We start from the raw sequence: 23,047 nt of genomic DNA, 5'->3' as shown, positions 1-23,047 counted from the left end.
TAGTGAGATATAATAAACAAACTTTAGTGGGCTGTATTTCATTATTTCAAAATTCTTATTGTAATGATGCTTGCTATAAAAGGTAAAATATAAAATAAATTCGGACTGGCTAATCAATGGTAAGTACCAGCTCTGGATATGACAGAAGAGGCAGAGGTACTTGGTAAAGGAAATGTATGCATTCATCAATCTGTGGTAAGTTACCTTTTCTGAATTCCTAAAGCCATTCCTGCAAGGAGTATATATGTGATAAATGCCATAGCTACAATAAAAGATAAGAAATTAAAAGTTAATGAATTGATCATAAACAACAAACAGCACTAAAATTACTAAATATTAAATACTACATTTTAAAAAATATAATTTTTTTAAATTAGCAAAATAATTAAAAAGAAAATGTTGCAAGTTGTTTATCTTTAATTCAATCTAATTTAATTAAATAATTAATGTTTATGGAATAAGCGAAACTAAAATTCATTTTGCATGCCATCGATCATTTTATCATCCTGTGCATTTTAATATCTATTACTTACATGGAATGTAAAGATCAGGTGCATTGACATCACATCTTGGAGTCAACGGGGAATCTCTGCTGTACCGCACCTCCCAGTTCTATTAGTATAAGAAAATGAAGACAAATCAGAGGAGACCATTCACCTATCAATTTCATTTGATTAGCCAATAATCAACTCAACAGTTCAGCCAGTCATACTTTAAAAAAAACTACTAGGGTTTCCACATGACTTGCTAGTTCCATATTTTTATGTCCATTAATGTGAAGAAAACTGAAATCCTGAGAATCTTTAAATCAGAAATTAAGTTGGTGAAAAGACTTCTCTGTACAAAAATAAAGATCCATTACTTTAACCTGTCACAGCAGGACAAGCTATGTAGGTTAAAGATCCAATTTCTTACTATTAGAAAATACACAGAGAAGAGTAAGAAATTTTACTTAATAGTACTTTTCAAGGTACCAAAGAAACTCTACACATCTGAATACAAAATAAAAAAAGCACCATAAAATTGAAAACAAAAAGATATACAGTAGATCCCCGCGAAGTTGGGGTTCAGAGTTCGTGGCCTCAGTCATTCGCGGATATTTCCTTAGAACCTAACTAATAATTGTTAGAGGAAACTGCAAAAATCCTCCGCAATTTTTATGGCTTTTTTCGTGGCAATACTGTACTGTAGAGAGAACCGCGGCTTGGGATGGTGAAAGTAGCCAATAGAATTTGAAACTGCAACTCCCAGCAATCCCTGCAGTGGATCTGATTGGTCTTCTGCTGAGGGTGCTGGGGCTATTGAGGTCAAAGGGTGTCAGCGCTGCTTTTAAAAAAGGGGGCTGGTAACCAAAAGCAAAAAAAAAAAAAAAAAAAGGTTTTTGTAATTTGTGTTTCAAGTTCCTGTCTGACTGCCTTCTGTTGGGTTACCTGTACTTATTTATTTTGTCCTGGATCGTTTTGTGCGTCTGGATGGTCTGCCATCTGCCTGTGTACATGACGACCTGTAAGTGGATTCATGGCCATCCTGCAAAAAAAGGAGCGCTCCTGAACCCGTCCAACCATCTTCACCATTTCAGGAACTACCAGTAGGACTATCTTTACATTCCCATTCAACATGCGGATCTCTGGACTATCTATTTTCATCATTACATTTCGATGCTGATTGACTGTGATACATCTCAAGCCGAGTGTTCTTGTGTTTTCGGTTTACTTAAAAGCCTGACTAGCACCTGTCCTTTTTGGCCGATTGCTTTGTTTCTCTCTCCTCCCCCAGACATTCTCTGCTCCTGTTGGGGGTTGTGCTCTCCTATGATGTTTGTCTATTGTTTAATCGATAACTAACTGCACACTGAGCTCGTTTCTCTTCTGAAAGAGACATGTTTGTTTGAAGTGTTTAAATAAAGTTCCTGTCTCTACAATCTCCTGTGTTTCTGTTACCCACGCGTGAGACCCTGAGTGAGCCTGCCAGAGTCAGCGCTTGTGTGCTTGCGTGCAGGCAGTTCAAGAGCAGTTGGCTCAGTGATTTACATCCATGGCGTCAGTTGCACTTTGTACATATTGTTCCAGTAGTTTTTTTTAAATAGTTTTTACAGTTCATTAGCAGTGTGTAAAATGATCAGTGTTGCAGTAATTGTGATGCTCTTTGCATGAAAAAAAGTGTTCCATTAAAATTTCACTTTTTCTTTGTTAATTGTGACGTTTACTTAAAAGTGCAGCAAAAAAGCATTTGGTGTCCAGGGATGCATTAACCCCCAAGTTTAAGGGTTAAAGTCCCTACATGCCACGGAAACGAGCTGCACCGTCTAAGGCTTCTGGCAATGAAAATGCGCTTGCATGAATTACAGTACATTTAGCGGTAACATCGGTATTTTACATTCTAGCACTGCGGGAGACATAGCAGTATGATATACAGGTTTACCTTTACATTCTTTATTTTTAGGTAATGTATTAAGCAGAGTTTGAAATTAAATTAAAGTGTTTTGGGGGCATATTTAGGGTTAAAACTATGAAAATAAGCATTTGTTTAACCACATTCCAAAATTCACGGTTTTTCACAATTCGCGGGTGCTCTAGGAGCGTAAACCCCACAAATTTTGGGGGTGTACTGTACATAAATAAATGCTGACACAATAAGAACAAAAATACATATGTTATAATTCCATAAAAATGAGACTGATAGTTAACACATCAAAAATACTTGCTTAAAAAGGGGAGCTGTCCTTTAAAATAGCAGAATTTTGTGGATACACATATACTTAAAGGAAATGCACTCAAGAGCTTGAACCAGTAACACTCAGTCACTTGTACAGCAAAGCCCAGAAGAGGGGGAAAAAGAGCAAATGGGACTCTGAGGAGCATAACAAATGAGAAAACATGCAACACTGAATAAGACTGAAAAGATAAGCATGGCTGAGACTGTAAAGGGATTTAAAGAGGAGTAAAAGAATCTTGTATCTATAAAAATTTAACCAAGAGTCACTGGAGTCATTCAAGTGTAGAGGTAATATGTTCCTAGGGTTTTGAATCAGTAATAATTGTGGCAGCTAAGTTTTGTACATACAGTGGTCTTCTAATAGGCTATTTGCATACTCTCATCAGGATTCCGCATCAGCCAGCTGCTGCACTTTTCGCTCTGATATCAAAATAGACTAGCTATGATGTTTTTCACCCAACTGCTTCAAGACTTGTGCAGATTTACGGTAAATGACACAAGTTTCATTATTCAAAAATTGTGCCATATGTCAGGAGCTAAAAAGGAGAAGGGCTTCAAACTATATGTTTCAAGCTACAGTAATCCCTCGCTATATCACGCTTCGCCTTTCGTGGCTTCACTCCATCGCGGATTTTATATGTAAGCATATTTAAATATACATCGCGGATTTTTCGCTGCTTCGCAGGTTTCTGCGGACAATGGGTCTTTTAATTTCTGGTACATGCTTCCTCAGTTGGTTTGCCCAGTTGATTTCATACAAGGGACGCTATTGACAGATGGCTGAGAAGCTACCCAACTTACTTTTCTTTCTCTCTCTCTTGCGCTGACTATCTCTGATCCTGACGTATGGGGATTGAGCAGGGGGGCTGTTCGCACACCTAGACGATACGGATGCTCGTCTAAAAATGCTGAAAGATTATCTTCACGTTGCTACCTTCTGTGTGCAGCTTTTAAGTATGCTGCACGGTGCTTCGCATACTTAAAAGCTCAAAGGGCACGTATTGATTTTTTTTATCTGTCTCTCTCTAACTCTCTCTCTCTGCTCTTGACGGAGGGGGTGTGAGCTGCCGCCTTCAACAGCTTTGTGCCACGGTGCTTCGCATACTTACAAGCCAAACAGCCCTATTGAATTGTTTGCTCCTTTGAAGAGGAAGATATGTTTGCATTCTTTTAATTGTGAGACTGAACTGTCATCTCTGTCTTGTCATGGTGCACAGTTTAAACTTTTGAAAAAGAGACAAATGTTTGTTTGCAGTGTTTGAATAACGTTCCTGTCTCTCTACAACCTCCTGTGTTTCTGCGCAAATCTGTGACCCAAGCATGACAATATAAAAATAACTATATAAACATATGGTTTCTACTTCGCGGATTTTCTTATTTCGCGGGTGGCTCTGGAACGCAACCCCCGCGATGGAGGAGGGATTACTGTACATCCACAATTATGAAGGTAAGATTGGGACATTTTAAAAACTTATGTCTATTATGAATTAACATGGGTCAAACATGCAATTACATTAGGTTTCTTAAAAAAAAAAAAAAAAAAAAAAAACCAATTTCAATAATTAGTCATTAAACATTATTCATGGACAAGCGAATACGTATGTCAGCTTAACACTGCAATGGCGCTGGACAGTTAGCCAGGGATGAGTCACCAAAAGAATGAGCTGGCACTGCATCTTCAATAGAAGGGGCACCTGTAAAAAAAATTCCAACTAGTGTGGCAAAAGGCAAGCCATCCTTTTAAGGATAGTGAGCCATCTCAAAGAGCCATGTAAAGAGCAGATAATCCAGCCATTTCAACAATCAGTACCAATGCTACAATACAAAATAATATGAGTCGGCTGGACATTTTACCTTGTCTGCGCCAGCAAACAATGAATGCTAAAACAATGCTTCATTGTAAGGGTCTCAATTTGTTTCCTCAGCTGGGGGATCTCCTCTCTGAGAGACATGTTTTCATCAAGTGCTGGACTGACAACTACTGGATCCGGAGCCAAAGTGTAGTCATGGTCCTCGAGGATTTTATCATCCTCCTCCTTACCCTGTGTGTCATCCTTCATCAGTCGCTTTCTCCTCTTTCAAACCCCCGGTCTTAAAAGTGGAACAAAGAAATTGTTCCACTCAAACAACAAAGGAATTGTTCCCTTCAACATTTATTGCCCTTTCTCAGATGTTAGCTCACGAAAATCCTCTTTTTTAAAATGTCGACTACAAACTCAGGTATGGGGACTAACCATAAAGCTCTCTGTGAATAGCGACGATTCATTTGGATCAGGCTTCCACATCTGAGAGAAATGTATGAAAATTAAGTACCTTGTTGTACTTACTGGAAGCTCGACACAAAAGGTACACAACAATGTTCAGCTGTAGAGCCATCTGCATGCTGAAATTTAAACTTCTAAAATCATAACTGCAACATGGACAATGGAAGTGACTGAGCTGGCTGAGATTTCATCGAAGTATGTCAGCACTACCATGTGCATATAACCTATTCCTTGGGATAAAATATGAAACTAAACAGCAAAATGTAACAAAAGCATAGATGAACACTGCATGTCAGGAAAAATTAAGCCAGGATATGTGTTTTCAATGAAAGCGGTCTTAATGGTATTCTTGATGTGAGATTCGAAAGTTGCATGTGTGACACAAGGTAGAGAGGTCTCTCCTCACAAACCCCAAAAAACAGCCTGGGGGGTTTGAAGCCCGATAGGTAAAATTAGCCACCAACTACTTGAATCCAGGCAAAACAAGCCATATCTGGCTATTTAAACGATGTTGCATCTGGATGACTGGATGATTTTTACAGTAGCTAGTTCAAGAAACATAAGATTTAAAAAAAAAAACAAATCCACAAATTATATTAAATTATCAAGTTTTGCAGTAATAGTAATAATTCATTACATTTATATGGCGCTTTTCTCAGCGCTATCCACACAGGGAGGAACCGGGAAGTGAACCCACAATCTTCCACAGTCTCCTTACTGCAAAGCAGCAGCACTACCACTGCGCCACCTGTGATAGTGACTAGTGAAAGCAATTAAAAGGAAAAGAGTTCCAAAAGTAGAAATATACAAGGTAAAAGATGAATATAAATAGGTAGAATTACTGTCAGAAAATTTGAATTTGCAGACCAGAATTACATCTCGCCTGAAGAAGGGGCCAGAGTTGCCTTGAAAGCTTGCATATTGCAGTCTTTTTAGTTAGCCCATTCAGGTGTCATTTTGCTTAACTTCTCACTACAGACCGGAATTAAAATACTGAGAGACATTCTCAAGTCTTATTTATGGAGAAAGATGCCCAGAGACTTCACCTGGCAGAACTGGAAGTCAGGGTAAGTAGATATCCTCATGACATTGCGCTAATGAGGATGCTAATGCTAGCCTTTTAGCAATAGGTTCAAACTTCCTGCTACTCTGACATAGATTAAGCAGCTTCAAGAAATGAATGGGTGGACACTGCTATCAAGGATATAGATTTCTAAAGTATAGTGGGTAAGAAAGCCTCAGAGAAGCACTTACCATGAATATAAAAACATTAAAACAATGGGTGTGTACTGAGTAACTGTTTCAGTGTGTGTAAGGAGAGAAACATGAATATAAATGACTGAGTTTTTTGGTTTAGCATCATCTACTAGACTACCATGGAAAAAAGAGTGCTTACTAGTAGCCTAAGCAGGAAGAGAGTGCTAATAGCAAATCTTCACTTGGTAGAGAACAGGAAAACTAAATATTTGCAATTCTAATAACAGGTTACTGGTTTTAATTAACTAAATATTTTGAAGGTGATAATTTAATGCCACTTTTTAAGATGGTAAAAAAAAAAAAAAAACTAAAACAAAAGACACAAACACAATAGTGAACTTGAACTGCCTCCAAAAAAGAGAGGAGACAGAAAGCTCATTTCTAGGAGTGTGCAATATGCAAATGTTAAAGACAAACAATATAAAGTATGTTCCAAATTAATTATTCACTTTGAGAACACCAAGGAAGGTATGCTTGCAGGTCTAAAAAAATGTACGATTCTATGCTGATGGGTAACACGTTTAACAATTACAAATATTGCCTCTTGCAAAAGATTTTGACTAAGATCAGACTCTTGCAGTAGTATATAAAGAGAACAAATCACATAGTCTGTCTTAGAAATACCGTATATACTCATGTATAAGTCAGGTCTTGAAACACAAAAAAAAAAAAAATCGATCATAAAACCAGACCCCGACTTATACGCCCATTTAAAAATGCGACACTTCATTTTTTTTTTTTACATCTTCTTGCCTCCTCCAATCTCGCATCAGTTTCTCAGACACATCAAATTTTGTTGCAACAGCGCAGTTACCAATTTCTTTCACTACTTCAATGACGTTTAATTTAAAACCAGCTTCATATTTTCTTCTGATTGAACACTCTATTGTAGATAAAGGATGCTTTTACGATAAAGGTGTATGAGGGTGTGAGATAGAAAAAACACAAATCAGTGCAAACGTTGCTTTGGAATAATTCGTGTATTACCGCGTGGTCACATAGGCACAATAGAGAGTGAGTTTAGGAGCACGGGCTGATACAGCACATTGCCGCACCCACATAGTAAAAAAGGCACTGTGCTCCGTGGTTACTCTCTCAGGGGGGCATTAGCATATCAATCTCCTGGACCAATAGTGTGAGTTTTCTGCATTCGACTTATACGACCGACATTATAAAATACCAGAAACTATACTGTAAAATCAAGTCCCAACTTATCCGCGAGTATATAAAGTAGTAAGAATTATGAAGTGTACAGAGTGGAGATGCAGTGTGAGTCTTTTGCATTGTTTGTACCACTACAGTTTACCACCACTTGCTGGACAATGGAAAAAAACTCTCCGATCCAAGAAAACACCAGCTGAACAGTTCACTGCCTGCAGACTTAAATTTATATTACTTTGGTATCTAGCTGTATTGAAATGTTTGGGCACACCTGGTAAACTGTATGTTTCATGAAATCTCCAAGAGAAAATAAGCTAACACATCTGCATAAAACAAAATTTACACATGACAGATTTCTGCACATTTTAATGTACAATTAGTAGTTATTTGCACAATAAAATAAAAAGAAAAGCAGTAAATGCAGAATGCCTGGGCACTATGGATATTGTCCATCGCCGATAGGCTGGACACATTGTTGATGTAAATTAAAATCATCAATTGGCTCCATACATTAGCAGAAATTTCCTCAAAGTGCCAAAAAAGTGCTTTTTTTTTTTTTTTTTTTTTTTTTTAAATCTTGTAAGCCTCATAAGAAAGCTGTCAGGTGCTGGCATTTACAGTAGGAGGTGTGTGAGATTTCCTGTGCTATGCTAGTTTAGCAGGAGTGCACTGTAGCTCAAGGCAGGCAGCCTGATCAGTGTTTGAATGGGAAGAACACGGATATATTTATAGCACCAGGTATGATGGTGCAGGTCGGCCCCAAGCTACCGGGTCCTCCAGGGAGTCTCTTGAACCCGCCACCACCGATAACATACCCCAGGGATGAGCCTAACAAGTGAGAACACTCACACAAAGCAAGAGGTAGGTGCATAATGTGCTAAACTGAATTTATTAAACAATACATTTCAATGTCCAAAACAGTGCAGTGCTCCATCACTCAAATAAATAATCCATAAAAACAGTGAAGGTGAAGGTTAAAAACAGCTCCAATAAATCATCCAATAAAAACAATGAGGTTAAAACCAGACACAGTTCATGAAGACAATGACCCCAATGCTTCCTTCTCAAATCTGGCCTCTCCTCTCTTTATCCTATCTGGACGCTTCAGATCCCAGCTCAGGTCCCCATTACCCTGCCTTTGGCAATGCCGGGGCACAACGCTGTGCCGCACATGTCTCCCGCTGACAGCACTCAGTAGGAGTGCCCTTTCCACAGCCTTGAGACTCACACCTGATCACCTACCTCACTCATTTCAGCAGTGGCACTTTCCGTCTCTGCCTCCCTTCCCCCCACCCCCCCCTTCTTTTTTTAACCACCTTTGTGGTTCTCTTCTCTCTTGCTGGCCAGTCTATTACCTCTCGCCTTTCTCTGTGCCAACTACCCATTAAACAACTCCATGGGCACAGTACGTCAATCACATACTGCAGAAAACTGATGAAGCAACAGAGATCCACCGCACCCTCATATACAAGTGTGTCTCGCCCCAATTATTTCACCGTGCTGCACTTACAACCTCACAGAGATGGCCATTCAATTATTTATTTAATTAAAAAGGGGCCACTAAAATGTTAAGGTGCGGAGCTGGTATATACCACACCAAGACACGGTGGTGCTCGCAGACTTGTGTAGCTCACCATTCTTAAAATTAATCACTGACTGTGGTTACACAAGTTGGAAATCTTTTGCCACTTTTAAAGGGTCTCCTGAAGCTGCTCAATTTGTGTGATGGAATGGCAATTAATCCCCATATTAATGGAATGCGACATTACAACATTTTTCATTCAACAACCATTTTCCTAACCCGCTTAACCTGAGGAGGTTGCAGGGAAGCTGGAGTCTATTGTTGTGGAGTTACATTTTACATAACCACTGCAGTGACATTCAGGCCCTGAATTCTTGCAGTGGAGGATTTTGCTGCTATTCACTACAATCTTTTTAAGGAGTTGTTTCCCAGATGTGTATTCTCATGTGAGAATCACATCTAGCACCACAAGACTAGGAATAAAAAAAAAAACAGTCACTACCAGGAATTAAGTGATTCTGCCATTTAAAAAAAAAAAAAAAAAAAAAGCACTACTACCTAACAGAAGAAAACTAAACCTACATTGAAGGATAAGTTCAGTATTTTTCATATCAAATTTATTTCTTCACTCAAATTTTTGTTTTACAGTTAAGCATTTTCTACAAATTTAAAATTATATATCAGTGGTGTTTTACAATGGAGACATGGGGCATAAAACACCACTGGAAAATAAAGGCTCAAAAAGTACTAAATAAGACTATTTTTCAAGCCAAGGCAGTTGTCGAGTATTGATCTGCATCTTAAGTGATCTTAAGTGTAAAATAGCTTATACCACTCATTTTTCAACAAAAACACCAGTATTATGAGATTCAACCATTTTAAATGTGCTATATAAATAAATGTTGTTGTTGTTGTTAAAGGAAGACTATATGTGCTTGCTCCTTTAAGGAGTAAGTACTGGAACATGAGCCAAAAGGACATTTTACTGTGCACATCACCAAACATTTGAAATATAAAATCTAACAGGAAATGTAAATGGATAATGATTTTGAACTAAGAGATCAATAATATAAAATTATGTTGCCATTTAAATTGCAAAAAACACTATTATAGATACTACAGATCCTGCTCTTTGCTAAAGATAATGTGCATCTGCTCTTGTTTTAACTTTGTTGTTTTAAGTTGCCCCTTCTATTGTTTTTGACTCTGTTCAACATGATACAACAAATCCAGTCAACTGAACAATAACTGAATGTGTGTACCACGGAACACTACTGTATAAACAGATATGTATTTATAGATTTGCACAGGTGGAGACATAATAACACAAATCTACATACCTGATGCGTGTAAGGAAACATTAAAAGGGCTAACTTTTTCACGACATATTTGGTGTCAACTGCAAAGAAATACTTCAGTTTGTTGATTGGCATGAATCTGTTGATCTGAAAGAAAAGGGAAAAAAAAAGTTTTTAAAAGGTACTTCACAAATAGCTAATAATGGTTCATAACTGTACAAATCACACCTACAATGCTACATAATATTACCCTGGAACTATCTAATGCAAGTTTCAGATTTATTTTGCTCTCCTTCAATTCAAGTCATTTGAGAACAGCCATCACTCTGTCAATTTTCACAATCTTTTTTCGAAATCTATCCTATTGGAGTAAGTTTGATGATCATGTCACCAAAATGTGATTTCATTAGGCCTGAAAGTCAGAATGTGCTTTTTCAGTTAACACATGCCAACAAAAAATTCATTCCTCGTCATGTTCTCTGAATGCTAATTATGTAAATCCACTTACGAAAAATATTATAAAGTCTACACTGTCAAATTGCACTTAAATAGTGCCAATGCAGGAACAACGCTCTCTGTTGAAAATTCCACTGTACACCTTTATTCAACTATTCATTACAAATTTTTATTTCCTAATACAGTGGAACCTCGGTTCACAAATGTCTCTGAACACGTACAAATCTGTTTGCATCTGTTCACGACCACACACTCGGTATACGAACAAGCCAGTTTCCCTTTCGGTTTGTGTGCGCCGATGATTTCCGCACGTGTTCAGTCATTTCCTGTGCAGACAGCGAGTGAGAGAAACACACACACACACACACGTGAGAGAGACACACACACACACACACACACACACACAAGATAGAGAGGGCTGGTCATATAAGGCCGAGAAGGCAGTTAAAGAGTGCACCAGGCTTGTTTTTAAAGAGACTGATTCGAGCATTGTTTTAACCTCGTTGTATTTAATGAAGACTTTTTTCTATTGGATTTTAACCTCCACTTCACTTCTGTTTACAGCGATAGGTTTGTAGCGTGCATTGTTGCAATGTTACTTTTCTTGGTGGTTTATTAAATTGGGGATTTTTCAAATGTTCATTTTTTTCCCTGTGCTTACAACTCATTAAAAAAAAAAAAAAAAGTGTTTTTAGCGAGCGGTTCGTACCACTATAGCACGAACTCTTGCAGTGTTAGTTCTCTCTGTTGTTCAAGGTTTTCTCAGTGTTATTCAATGTTTTTACATTTAGTTTACTATTATGCTGTGCATTCTATGGTATAATTAACTACATCTGTGCTTAAAAATCTTAAAAAAATATATATTTACATACAGTTCGTACGGTCTGGAATGGATTAATTGTTTTTACATACAATCCTATGGGGGAAATTACTTCGGGTCGTGACCCAAGGTTCCACTGTATTATGTGTTATTACTATCAAATAGACATTAATCTGCTGACTAATCCACTGATCCTTATTAGGAAATTGTCAGTGGCTTTAACTTCCATTTAATGCTAGAGCAAATATATACGAAAAAACGCATTTTCCCTTGGGGATTAACAAAGTATATCAAATTAAAAAAAAAATATATCAAAATATGAAAATCATCCAGTACTAACATTATTCCATAATACAATCACGGGAGGCAAAGTCTACCTTGGATATATGGCCAAAATTAATTGGGTCTTTACTCATTTTTATATTCATGGGTCATTTCTGATTTGCAGAATTTTATTTCTTTTATGTGCTACCTTTCTTGATTTAACTTTTTATTTAATAATGGCTGGATACTAAAGGTCATTTACTGCAATGGGCCTCTTTACGTGATCTGAACTAACTGATATACACAATCAGCCAAGTCCTCTCTCCTAGGCATTTACCATCTACGTTGATATTCCTAGGTTACTTGTTCATGGTTCTCTACTAGCATTTTGGGTTTTAGTATTTTTTTTTTTTATTTCTGTTTGTTGTTTCTTATTCTGTTTCAGAACTTTGGGTTTCTTATATTAATCTATTAATTGGTGTTTAAATGTCTGATATTAGTTTGTATCTAGTGTTACTAATTTTATCTTTTTTTGTGCTATTGTTACGTTTACACCTGTTCAAATATATGTGAAGTGATTTGAGCATGGGAAATGCATTGTATAAATAAAATCCATTATTAAATATGCACATTTAATGTCAAAATCTGGTTTACAATGTTAGAAAGTATTAATCAATTTCCATGTAGCATTTACTCATAAGAAATGAGAATGTAAATAAATGTAAAAGGTACTTTTGTGATCCTTAATTTGAATTCTAACTCCTTAGCTTTTTTTTACTATTCCTTTATTGTGTATTTAGCACTTCCCTGCATTAAAATAACAATGCAGGGGAACCAAACAACTGACTATAAAAATTATTTTATAAATTATATTAAATGCCATTTTTATAATAATAGTTAATAATACAGTTAATGAGGTAGAATACGAAGACGTTTTGGACAATTGTGTGCTTCCAACTTTGTGGCAACAGTTTAGAAACTGCCTTTTTCTGTTCAGCATAACTGCACTCCTGTGCTCAAAGAAAGCTCCATAAAGACAAGGTTTGACAAGTTTGGTGTGGAGCAACTCGAGTGACTTTCACACAGCCCAGACCTCAACATTACTGAATATATTTTGGATGAACTGGAAGCTGATTGTGACCTCATAGATGCTCTTTCGGCTGAATGCCACATACACACTCAAAAACCTTGTGAAAAGCCTTCCCAAAAGAGTGTAGGCCGTTATATTCGCAAGGGGTGGGGCAAAGATAAGTTTAGCATTTTTCAAGTTGACGCTTTTATATTCATTTGTCAATTGGAACTGTGTTCTAAAGTAAAACATGTATTATAAATTTTAAAGAATAACTAGCCTGCTCTTGCATTTTATAATGGAGCTAATGAGTACCGTAGTTCATCCATCCATCCAGTATCCAACCTGCTATATCCTAACTACAGAGTCACGGGGGTCTGCTGGAGCCAATCCCAGCCAACACAGGGCGCAAGGCAGGAAACAAACCCTGGGCAGGGCGCCAGCCCACCGCAGGAGTACCATAGTTACAATGTGAAGAAAAAAAAAAACCTTAAAATTTACCAAATGCGTGGACTTCGAACTAACAAAGGTTTTGACTTAAGAAATTATTCCCTTGAGGTAAAGATATACTGTATTTCTTGCTTGCTTGCCTATAGCTATATTCTGCATAATATGGTATCCCACTTTTGCTTCTGTTTCTTCAGCAATTATATTTTGCCATGGCTTGTAACAGACAGAGGTGCACTCAACTCGTATGATTTTTTACCCCCTAAACATCAAGTATTTTTCACAATTACATTCAGTTTTGCTATTTTACATAGCCTACAGAGTGATATCAATGCTGTGTGGCAATACAGTGGTACCTCTGGTCACGACTGTAATTCGTTCCAAAACTCGATGCGCCCCGAATGTAATTTCCCCATAAGATTGTATGTAAATACAATCAATCCGTTCCAGACCGTATGAACTGTATGTAAATATATATAATTTTTTAAGCACAAAAATAGTTAATTATACCATAGAATGCATAGTGTAATAGTAAACTAAATGTAAAAACATTGAATAACAGTGAGAAAACCTTGAACAACAGAGAAAACCAACATTGCAAGAGTTCACGCTAGACCCTTACAAACCACTCGCTGTACAGTAATCCCTCCTCCATCGCGGGGGTTGCGTTCCAGAGCCACCCGCGAAATAAGAAAATCCGCGAAGTACAAACCATATGTTTATATGGTTATTTTTATATTGTCATGCTTGGGTCACAGATTTGCGCAGAAACACAGGAGGTTGTAGAGAGACAGGAACGTTATTCAAACACTGCAAACAAACATTTGTCTCTTTTTCAAAAGTTTAAACTGTGCTCCATGACAAGACAGAGATGACAGTTCCGTCTCACAATTAAAAGAATGCAAACATATCTTCCTCTTCAAAGGAAACAGAGAGGAAAGCAAACAAATCAATAGGGCTGTTTGTTTTTAAGTATGCGAAGCACCGCCGGTACAAAGCTGTTGAAGGCGGCAGCTCACACCCCCTCCGTCAGGAGCAGAGAGAGAGAAACAAAGTCAAAAATCAATACATGCCCTTTGAGCTTTTAAGTATGCGAAGCACCGTGCAGCATACTTAAAAGCTGCACACAGAAGGTAGCAACGTGAAGATAATCTTTCAGCATTTTTAGACGAGCGTCCGTATCGTCTAGGTGTGCGAACAGCCCCCCTGCTCACACCCCCTACGTCAGGATCACAGATAGTCAGTGCAAGAGAGAGAGAGAAAGAAAAGTAAGTTGGGTAGCTTCTCAGCCATCTGCCAATAGCGTCCCTTGTATGAAATCAACTGGGCAAACCAACTGAGGAAGCATGTACCAGAAATTAAAAGACCCATTGTCCGCAGAAATCCGCGAACCAAAATCTGCGATATATATTTAAATATGCTTACATATAAAATCCGCGATGGAGTGAAGCCGCGAAAGGCGAAGCGCGATATAGCGAGGGATCACTGTATACACATTTTTTTTTTTTTTTTTTTTTTTTTTTTAAATAAGTTTTAAGCACAGGGACAAAAAATTAAATGCCACTTCTCTTGCAAAACTTTTCAAACCATCCTCTACTAGCTTTAAATTCCTCACCTTCGCCACTCGAAGAAGGATCTTTTTTCAGCAAATCGCCATGAATCTTCCTGACTTTTGCGCATATGATCGCCTCACTTACGCTATCCCCTGCAAGTTGCTTCTCGTTCAACCACTCTAGCAACAGTTTTTCCACCTCTTCCAGCACTTGAGGCCTCTGCTTGGTTAACATTATACAGTAACTCCTTTTGCAACATCAGCTGCTTTGTTAGGCCCTGTACACGCAAACAAAACAAAATGGGAAATGGAGAATGGGAAATCATTGGCGTGTACGAACGCGTGTGGGAAAACTGGCCGCCGTTGTTTTTGTTCACCACCAGAGTGTGTGGTCGTGAACTGATGCAAAATTTTGGCAAACTTTTTGATCGTAACCCGATTTGTACATGTTCGGAAATGTTCATGACCAGAGGTTCTACTGTATAGTGGTGCAAAAGAGCACATAAGAGATTCATTGTACTTTACGCACATAACAACAAATCTAAACTCATTAAAAGGCATTGTATTTTTTATAACAGAGGAGAGCCACCTGCATGTCATACTTTTGATGTTGTGTTGTGCACATGCACAATAAAAAAAAATAAATAAAAATAAAACAGAAAATAAAAAAAGCCCAACCGAGATGAACCAGACTGATACACATTTAAAAAACTGGATATTTGGTTTGTAGTGTGACAAGTTGCACCTGCCAAGAAAATGATAATAAAAGAACAAAAGACATCTTTGAGTGAGTAACCTCACCAACAGCAATCGATAAATACAAGGGGAAAATGTGTAACCTTCATGCAGAAACTGGAACTATGAGGGATGAGTGACAGCTCTGCGCTTACCAGTCTGCTGTTGCTAAAAACATTAGTACTAAACTTACAAAACTTCAATGGGATTAAAGCTAAATATACTATATGTCTTTAACATTAGTTCAGCTCTTGTCACTTGACTGCATGCTACGCATGTACTCGATATTTCTCTCGCCAGACCACCAAAGTGCATGTATGCATTATGACAATGACAGCAGTAGGCAAGGTTTTTGTATATATAAAAAAAAATGTAAAAAAAACCTGAACTAGGCCTCTGAATAGTGAAAGAATGTGACCAATCACAAGTGTGACATTTGAATTGTTCTTGTCAAGTTGTCTACAGATGAGAGACAGCAATTCACATATTAGCATCAACATTTAAGACAGTGAAAAACAGAGCTTGGCAATCACTTTCTAAAGTGAATCCATACCCATGGCTCTGAAGGGTGGCACGGAGGAAGATGAGCAGCAAAGTGAAGCACACTGCTGGTCCCCTTTTACAATGGCCAAATCTCACAAAAGTGTTTTGCAGTTTGCTTTTTTTTCCTTTCTTAAAGTTACATGAATATGCAGAATTACAATATGCTAACAATCTCAAGACTGGATAAATACTCAATAACACTTCTGGTTAGAAAAAATGATGTATTCAGTAAGTTTAATACTTTTTTTCCACATTCTGGTACCCATTAGCTGCATTATAAAATGAAAGTCAGCAAGATTTGTTACAATTTATCAAAAAAAGTTTAACTTTGTATGTATTTTTCACTTGAAATTTCATTATAAAGATATTTTTATGAAATAACTAATTTCAAATTAAAAAATAACAAACGTATCCTTTTATGCACATTGGCTTTTGGAATGGGATGTCCAACAAGCTCATAAAGGTGTGATGGTCAGATGTCCACAAATGTTTACCTACATAATGTACACAAGTCTAAGAAATGCATTTCTGCTCATTATGTTGATTGCATAATTGGAAAATGCAAACTTTTACGGTTACATCATAGATCAGGGCCCTTACTGATAGGATTAAATTTACATATATGCATACATGTTAAAAGACAGACTTCATGGGGTAAAATTTCTTGTAGCACTGAAGACGTATAAATGAAACATTAATTGTTTATGCGTTTTGCAAGAAGACACTGAATGAAAAAAAGTTTAAGGTTTGTTACCTGCGCCATCAGACATGGCAAATGGAGCTTTAAGACAATTTTAATCAGATTTAGTATGTACAATATTAGAATATTATAAATAAACAAGAAAACAACAGTAACTACTATATACATCACCTTTCTATTATAAACTTTTTGTTTACATGTATTGTTTTATAACCGGTGCACTGGTAGGTTAAGCAAATGGGTCACACTTTGGTTTCAAGTCCAATGTCTTAGCCACTAGATACAGAACCTGCTCTAAACCACTCTCTCTGCTCTTCCATAGTAACTGCATGAAATAGGAATATCAGATTTTCTACTTACTTCCTTGTTCACCATTTCTTTGCTCTGGTTAGCAAGATTGGAACCATATGCCATAGCAAGATCAGATACTACTGAGTCACCAAAAATGTTGTTGACGCTGAAATTTCCCATGTCATAGCTCTGATTTGGGTAACCTCCTGGCTGACTTGGGGGCATTCCTGCACTTGTGTCTTCAAAAAGCTGATTAGGGTCACCAGCCATAGTGGAAGGACCACGAGCCCTAGGCTTCATATCTACAACAAATAAATACAAGATTAGTAAATTAAACATATTCCTCAGTTACTAAAACAAAACCATCTTCACTGCCAATACTTGGCTTGTGAATAATCTTTAAATTTTACACACACAACAGAAACTCTGATTAGTATGTGTAGTGCCAAACCACTCATGTGCTTCTTAAAAACACACACTCTTTACATAGTATCATCATTACTATTTGTTGCTATTTTATATGTTATTGATTGTACATAGATGTTTCCCAAAAATATTTACGTTGTTCTGCAAGAAGTAACAGAACATTCACGGACCTGCTTAATCCAATTCATGGCCTCGTGGCAGCCAATACACATTCTGGAACCAGGCAGGTGGTGTTTATTGCAGGGCCCTCTCACACAACGCTCACACTCACAAAGGTGCCAATTAGAATCATCAAGTAACTCAACGTGGAAGAAAAATTCACCCAAATACAGGTAAAACATGCAAACTACACACAGACAACACCTCTGTAAACCTGTAAGAAAAGAAAAAAAAAAAAACAACACGGGTGGAACGTGCAGACAACACACTGATATTGTAGCAAGGCTACAAAACGGACAGTCGTGTCAGCCTTCTGGATTGTCCGTCACTTTATAATGTTGGCTGGGAGGGTGTTTTAAATAGCCCTTCAGGCACCTTTGGTGAGACCCCAGTCTGGAAGGATCCCGCCCGAGTAAATTTTCCAGCTGCCTGTTGCTGGCGTGAGGTTCCCATGACAACCGTGAGGGGCAAGGATTTTCGGCGGGAAACTTTTTCTTTTTAAGGGGAATGGCGGATCACGGAGAGGAGAGAAAAAAGAAAGGATAAGGCTTAAGGCATCGCAACGACTATCCACGCTCAAAGAACTATTCAGGATTTTACTTCACCCAGGGACGTCTGCTATTCATGGGTGGCCACCCCGAAGAAATATTCAAGTGACGAATCCCCGAGAAGAGGCCAGGGTCTGGTGTTCTCCGGGTGCTCCCATCTGGTGAGTTGGATTCCTGAGTTTCATTCTTCGTGATAGTCCGCGGAGAAGTCGTTCCGCCAAAGGACGGTTGTGTTTCCTGCCTTCAGGAGGAACTAAACTGCAGTGTTTCTTGTTTTCGTATATTTTGGACTAAGTGAAATCTTCCTTTTGCTTTCTCAAAGAACAGTTTTTCTTATTATTTATTTTCTTTTTATTGTCTGTGTCAAACCGGGGGTTAGTATTTGGGCGCTAGGGAGGGCGTCTGGGGAAGGGGTTCACTAAGGAGCACTCAGGCACAGGTCAAGTTCATGTAAACAGCAACTGTTAATATATTTTTTCTGTTCCACTTCCTATTGCATTTTATTTGCTGCAAATTATTAAGAAGGGAATTGTGGCAAGAGGGGACGAGGACCGAATATGGTTGTGCTATTATGCTTTCAAACATCATCCACCCCCCTGTACGGGTTGTGAAGTGTAGGAATCGCATTCCCGTATTGTGCGGTTGCTACACGGGTGGAACGTGCAGACAACACACTGATATAGCAACCCATTGCAGGATTCAAACTCAGGATGCTCCAACCATGAAACAGTAGTGCTAACCAATGTACTACCATGCCACCCACCAAACAAATAGTTAACCCAAAATTAAAAAATCACTTCCTATGGTAAAAAGGTCACTGGTCTAGATAAAATTATGATTTTTCAGACTTGCCCAATCATTTTTATTATTTTGTAGACTGGTTACTGGGAGCCTGGTAAATAAAATAAGAACACACTAATACATTAAATGCCATCCAATTATCAAACCTGCTAAATCTAATTTAATGGATGCAAAGAGCGAAATTAGCGCAGCATCATTGGGAATAAGCCAGTCACTCTATCACTGCTGTGCATACAGCAGACATTCCCCATCCAGGCAATGGAGCCAACAGCAACTTGTAAAGTGGTATAAGTAAGCACTAAAGTTCTGAGCCTTGAAAATGGCATAAACTGAAAAAGTAAAACCACTTAGAATGGTGGGGAAGTAACACTTCATACATTGTCAATAAACAGCCACACAATGCCTTATGGGTTTTCACTGCTGAAGGCATTGTGTACATTTTATTTACAGCATCACAGTGGAACTATTATGAAAAAATAATAAATAATTTAACTATAATAGCCAGAGTAGATTCTTATTATCTACAAATTACCACTCAAGGTAGGATAGTGAATGCAAATTTTTACCTTCTGTCTGACAACACTCAGTTGTCTTAAGTAAAAGTTTAGTACGTATTCCATCTCTCACTTTCACTTAAAGTGTCAATTTTATTTAAAAACATCTAAAGTAAGTGTTTACTTGTCAAATAGAAATGTGATACATTTATCATACTAAACAAAAATGTTCAGTTATGCAAAAAAGTGTGAAACCATCACATACAAAACATCCTTATTCACAAAGGGAGCGCAACACCAGGAAAATATGCAGAAATGGGTACAGATCCTATTTCACTTTTATTGAGCTTTGCCTGGAGGTCCTGGAACCAACACTGTTTCAATTATTGGTTCTAGTTCTAGTTCTAGCTCAATGTAGGCAACAGTTTAACAAGTCTGTGGCGATACCGCAGTAACTAGATGATTTTAGTCTGTGTCGTATTTCTGATGACAAACTTGTACACGTCCATTACTCTGCTCACTTTTTTTAAACATTTATTTGCCCTGTAAGAACATAGTAGTGGGCTGTGCAACCCTACAGCCCTAATTTTTGAATGGCACATTCAACAACCATATGCATCTGAACTGCAGAAAAGCAACATACCCACAGACATCAGATACACAGTAGCTTTATGTTCACTGCATTTAATACCTATTACCTGCTACCTGCTTGGTGAAACTGGTTATAAAAGGTTATAAATACAGTGAGAAACAAATGCAGGCTGCTCTCGAGGGAGTAAATACAGCACTTGCAGCAAAACTTCACATCATAGATTAATTATTGGCATTACACAAAAATAGTTTAGTTTGTGACACAATCTAACTGAATTGTACACTGAAAATAAAACGTTTGAAAATCAAGTTGGTTATAATGTCCTCAGACCAGCAGCGGACTTTATAAACTATAAAGTAACATGAATATACATAGGATGGACAGGATACTACTGACCAGCCAACAGACTGGTGTTTGAACCAGTCATTATGAAATGATTTAGAAAAGCTGTGTTTCTAAGTTACAGTTAGGCTCATTATATTTCTAAATATGCCTCATTATTTTATAGAAGGTATAGAGTTGAATTTTCTTCCAGTGGCAGAACAGAAAACAAATAGACCTGGTGTCCATTTGGTCTTATTCTTTGAGAGTACCACATTTACAATGATAGTTTCACTTTGTAAAATCTGTAAAACACACTTAATTACAAGCAAAAAAAAATTAAAATATGAAGGAACAGTGATAGTGAGCATTTCATATGACTCACATAATATAAGCCAGTGGTTCCGAAGTTCATTCCTGGGGGTCTACTATGGCTAGAAGTTTTAGCTTCAACCAGTTTCACAGTTAGTCATTTTACCTCTAGCAGATCTCTTTATTTAATTAGTTGATTTTTCTTTTTCTTCTTCTTCTTCCACTATTCTGCCTTTAGAAAACAAATCCCATCCATCCATTTTTCCAGGACAGGGTCATGGGGCAGCAGAAGCCCAACCCAGCAACAATGGAGTAAAGCATGAAAAAACCCTGGACAGGGCACCAGTCAGAAAACAACAGTACTGTAAAATTTACATTCTTTAGAAATTCAAATATTTACATTTTTACCACAGTTTTAATTGCTGAACTTTCTTTTTTATTTTGTATCCCAATAATGACTGTTAACCACAAGATGAAAAGCCACCAGGGAAACTGACACTGAATGCAGAAAAGCTGCAGCTCCTTAGTAAATAATATCTTAAATAGCTAGATTTCCAGAAAAGTGGAATGAAAACCATGACAATATTGATAAAAATTAAAAGATAAAACAATAAAAAATTAAAAACACTAAATGCTTGCTACATTCCAGTAATTTGGTAAGCTGAAAGCAGAAAAAACAACTTGCTCAATTAAGGTAGGAGTCCAAACAAAAGAAGAAGTTGGTTGGGACACAAACCTGCTGCCACAATCATTTCCAAAGACTAAAGTTGAAAACCACTGCTATTAGCAAATACACTGAGCTCTGAATTTTAAACCAGGTATTCAAAACTTGGAATCAACGCATCTAAAACATAACATTCTCAGACCTGCTTAACCCAGTTATGGGTCATGAGGATCAGCATCTAACTTGGCAACAATGGACGTGAAACCATCCTGGACAGGGCACCAGTCCATTAAAGGGCGCTCTCTCTCTCTCTCACACACACACACACAGAAAAGAAAATACATCTACCAACTTTCATCAAAGATGAGCATCGCCAATTCCGTGGACTAGATAATGTACAAAGAAGCTAAGGCTGTCGAAACATTCTCGCATCGAATTTGCACCACAGAACATCACAGTATCAATGTTCAGTATCAGGTAGTGAAACGTAACACGCTGGCTACTAATGGCTGAAATCTGCCTAAAGGAAGGGATGGTCGTGAAACATGAGGCACACGTGGAGTCACTTTACGTGCACCAGATCCATTATTTTAAGTTAAACTTTGCACAATGGAGTAGAACTTCTCCTAACTAACGGGCCGGGGCTAACAGCGCACACCGATGCGTACAGACTACTGATGATCTCTGATGTTGGTTCATGTTATCTTTATCTTCTTTCATGCTCATTTTTTTCATTAAAAATTAAATCATTTTGAGGTTTGCGGCCATCCATTTACCGATCACAAATCCAGTCGAAGAGTTAGCTAATAGCGAGTCCATGATACCTTAAGCAATTAAATGTCTGACGTATATTTCCCCATGATAATTTTAAAGAATGCCTTCAAGATTTTCTTGTCTTCTTGTTACTTATTTTGCTGAGTCAGTCGAAAGCGTTTTAAAATTTCCAATCACCTTCGGCCATACCAGTCACCGTGCAGCAGAAGCAAAAAAACTTAAGTCAGCTAACATTTTAAGTATCAACACTTAATAATATTAAATTACGTCACAGTTTACAATACAAGTAACCTGCTGCTATGAGTGAACAACAATCTGAATAATATAAAAGGTGTTGCATTTCCACTTGTGTTTTTCAGTATCCGTGCTGTCTGAGGGCAATATTACTCTACTATACTTACTCTGTCTGTATCCTTGATGGGCCATTTCACGGTGCCACTTATTCAGCAAAACGTCCAAAATCGTTTAAAAACTACACAAATTAAATTTCAATATCCAGATAAATTTGACAAAAAGTAGTGTAATCGCTTAACCTAGGAAAGCATGTTTTAAATAAACAAAATTCGTACCACTTGACAACACGTTAAGTCCAATACGGACACGTCAAAATATCCACTTGCTACTGATTGGTCCGGATACGCAGGTTTGCGTCATCGGAGCGCTTAACATCGAAACTTTTATTCGTCACTCTACTTGTCAGTTAGCAGTTAGCATCTGTTAATAGGGTAGAATGTCTGTCAATCTTTGTGATGTGCCGGTGATTCTCGTCTCGAAGGAAAGGAGGGTTCAATCATTTGCCTCGAATCTTTGATTGGCTTTGCAGTAGACGTCAGTTAAAGTAAAGTAAAGAATTCATTTGTCA

At 37.7% G+C, this 23,047-nt stretch overlaps 1 protein-coding gene across 2 annotated transcripts in view; it reads right to left on the bottom strand.

Annotated features, from left to right (window-relative positions):
• Positions 1-22,834, bottom strand: part of yif1a (Yip1 interacting factor homolog A (S. cerevisiae)) — a 31,850-nt gene extending 9,016 nt beyond the window's left edge. The window contains exons 1-5 of one of the 2 annotated variants that reach the window (XM_028800048.2): positions 22,755-22,834; positions 17,164-17,396; positions 10,260-10,364; positions 534-612; positions 205-262 (exon numbers count right to left, since the gene is read on the bottom strand). In XM_028800048.2, the coding sequence (XP_028655881.1) occupies positions 205-262; positions 534-612; positions 10,260-10,364; positions 17,164-17,394 (473 nt within the window). In that variant the 5' untranslated portion in view covers positions 17,395-17,396; positions 22,755-22,834. Of the gene's footprint in view, positions 1-204; positions 263-533; positions 613-10,259; positions 10,365-17,163; positions 17,397-22,586 lie in introns of both variants that reach the window. The other variant, XM_028800039.2, reaches the window with a different exon arrangement.
• Positions 22,835-23,047: the final 213 nt, after the last annotated feature.

Source organism: Erpetoichthys calabaricus, chromosome 1 (assembly GCF_900747795.2).
Source record: "Erpetoichthys calabaricus chromosome 1, fErpCal1.3, whole genome shotgun sequence".
NCBI classification, from domain to species: domain Eukaryota; kingdom Metazoa; phylum Chordata; class Cladistia; order Polypteriformes; family Polypteridae; genus Erpetoichthys; species Erpetoichthys calabaricus.
Note: the sequence above shows the minus strand (reverse complement) of the source record. Positions and strands in the feature narration are given on the sequence as shown.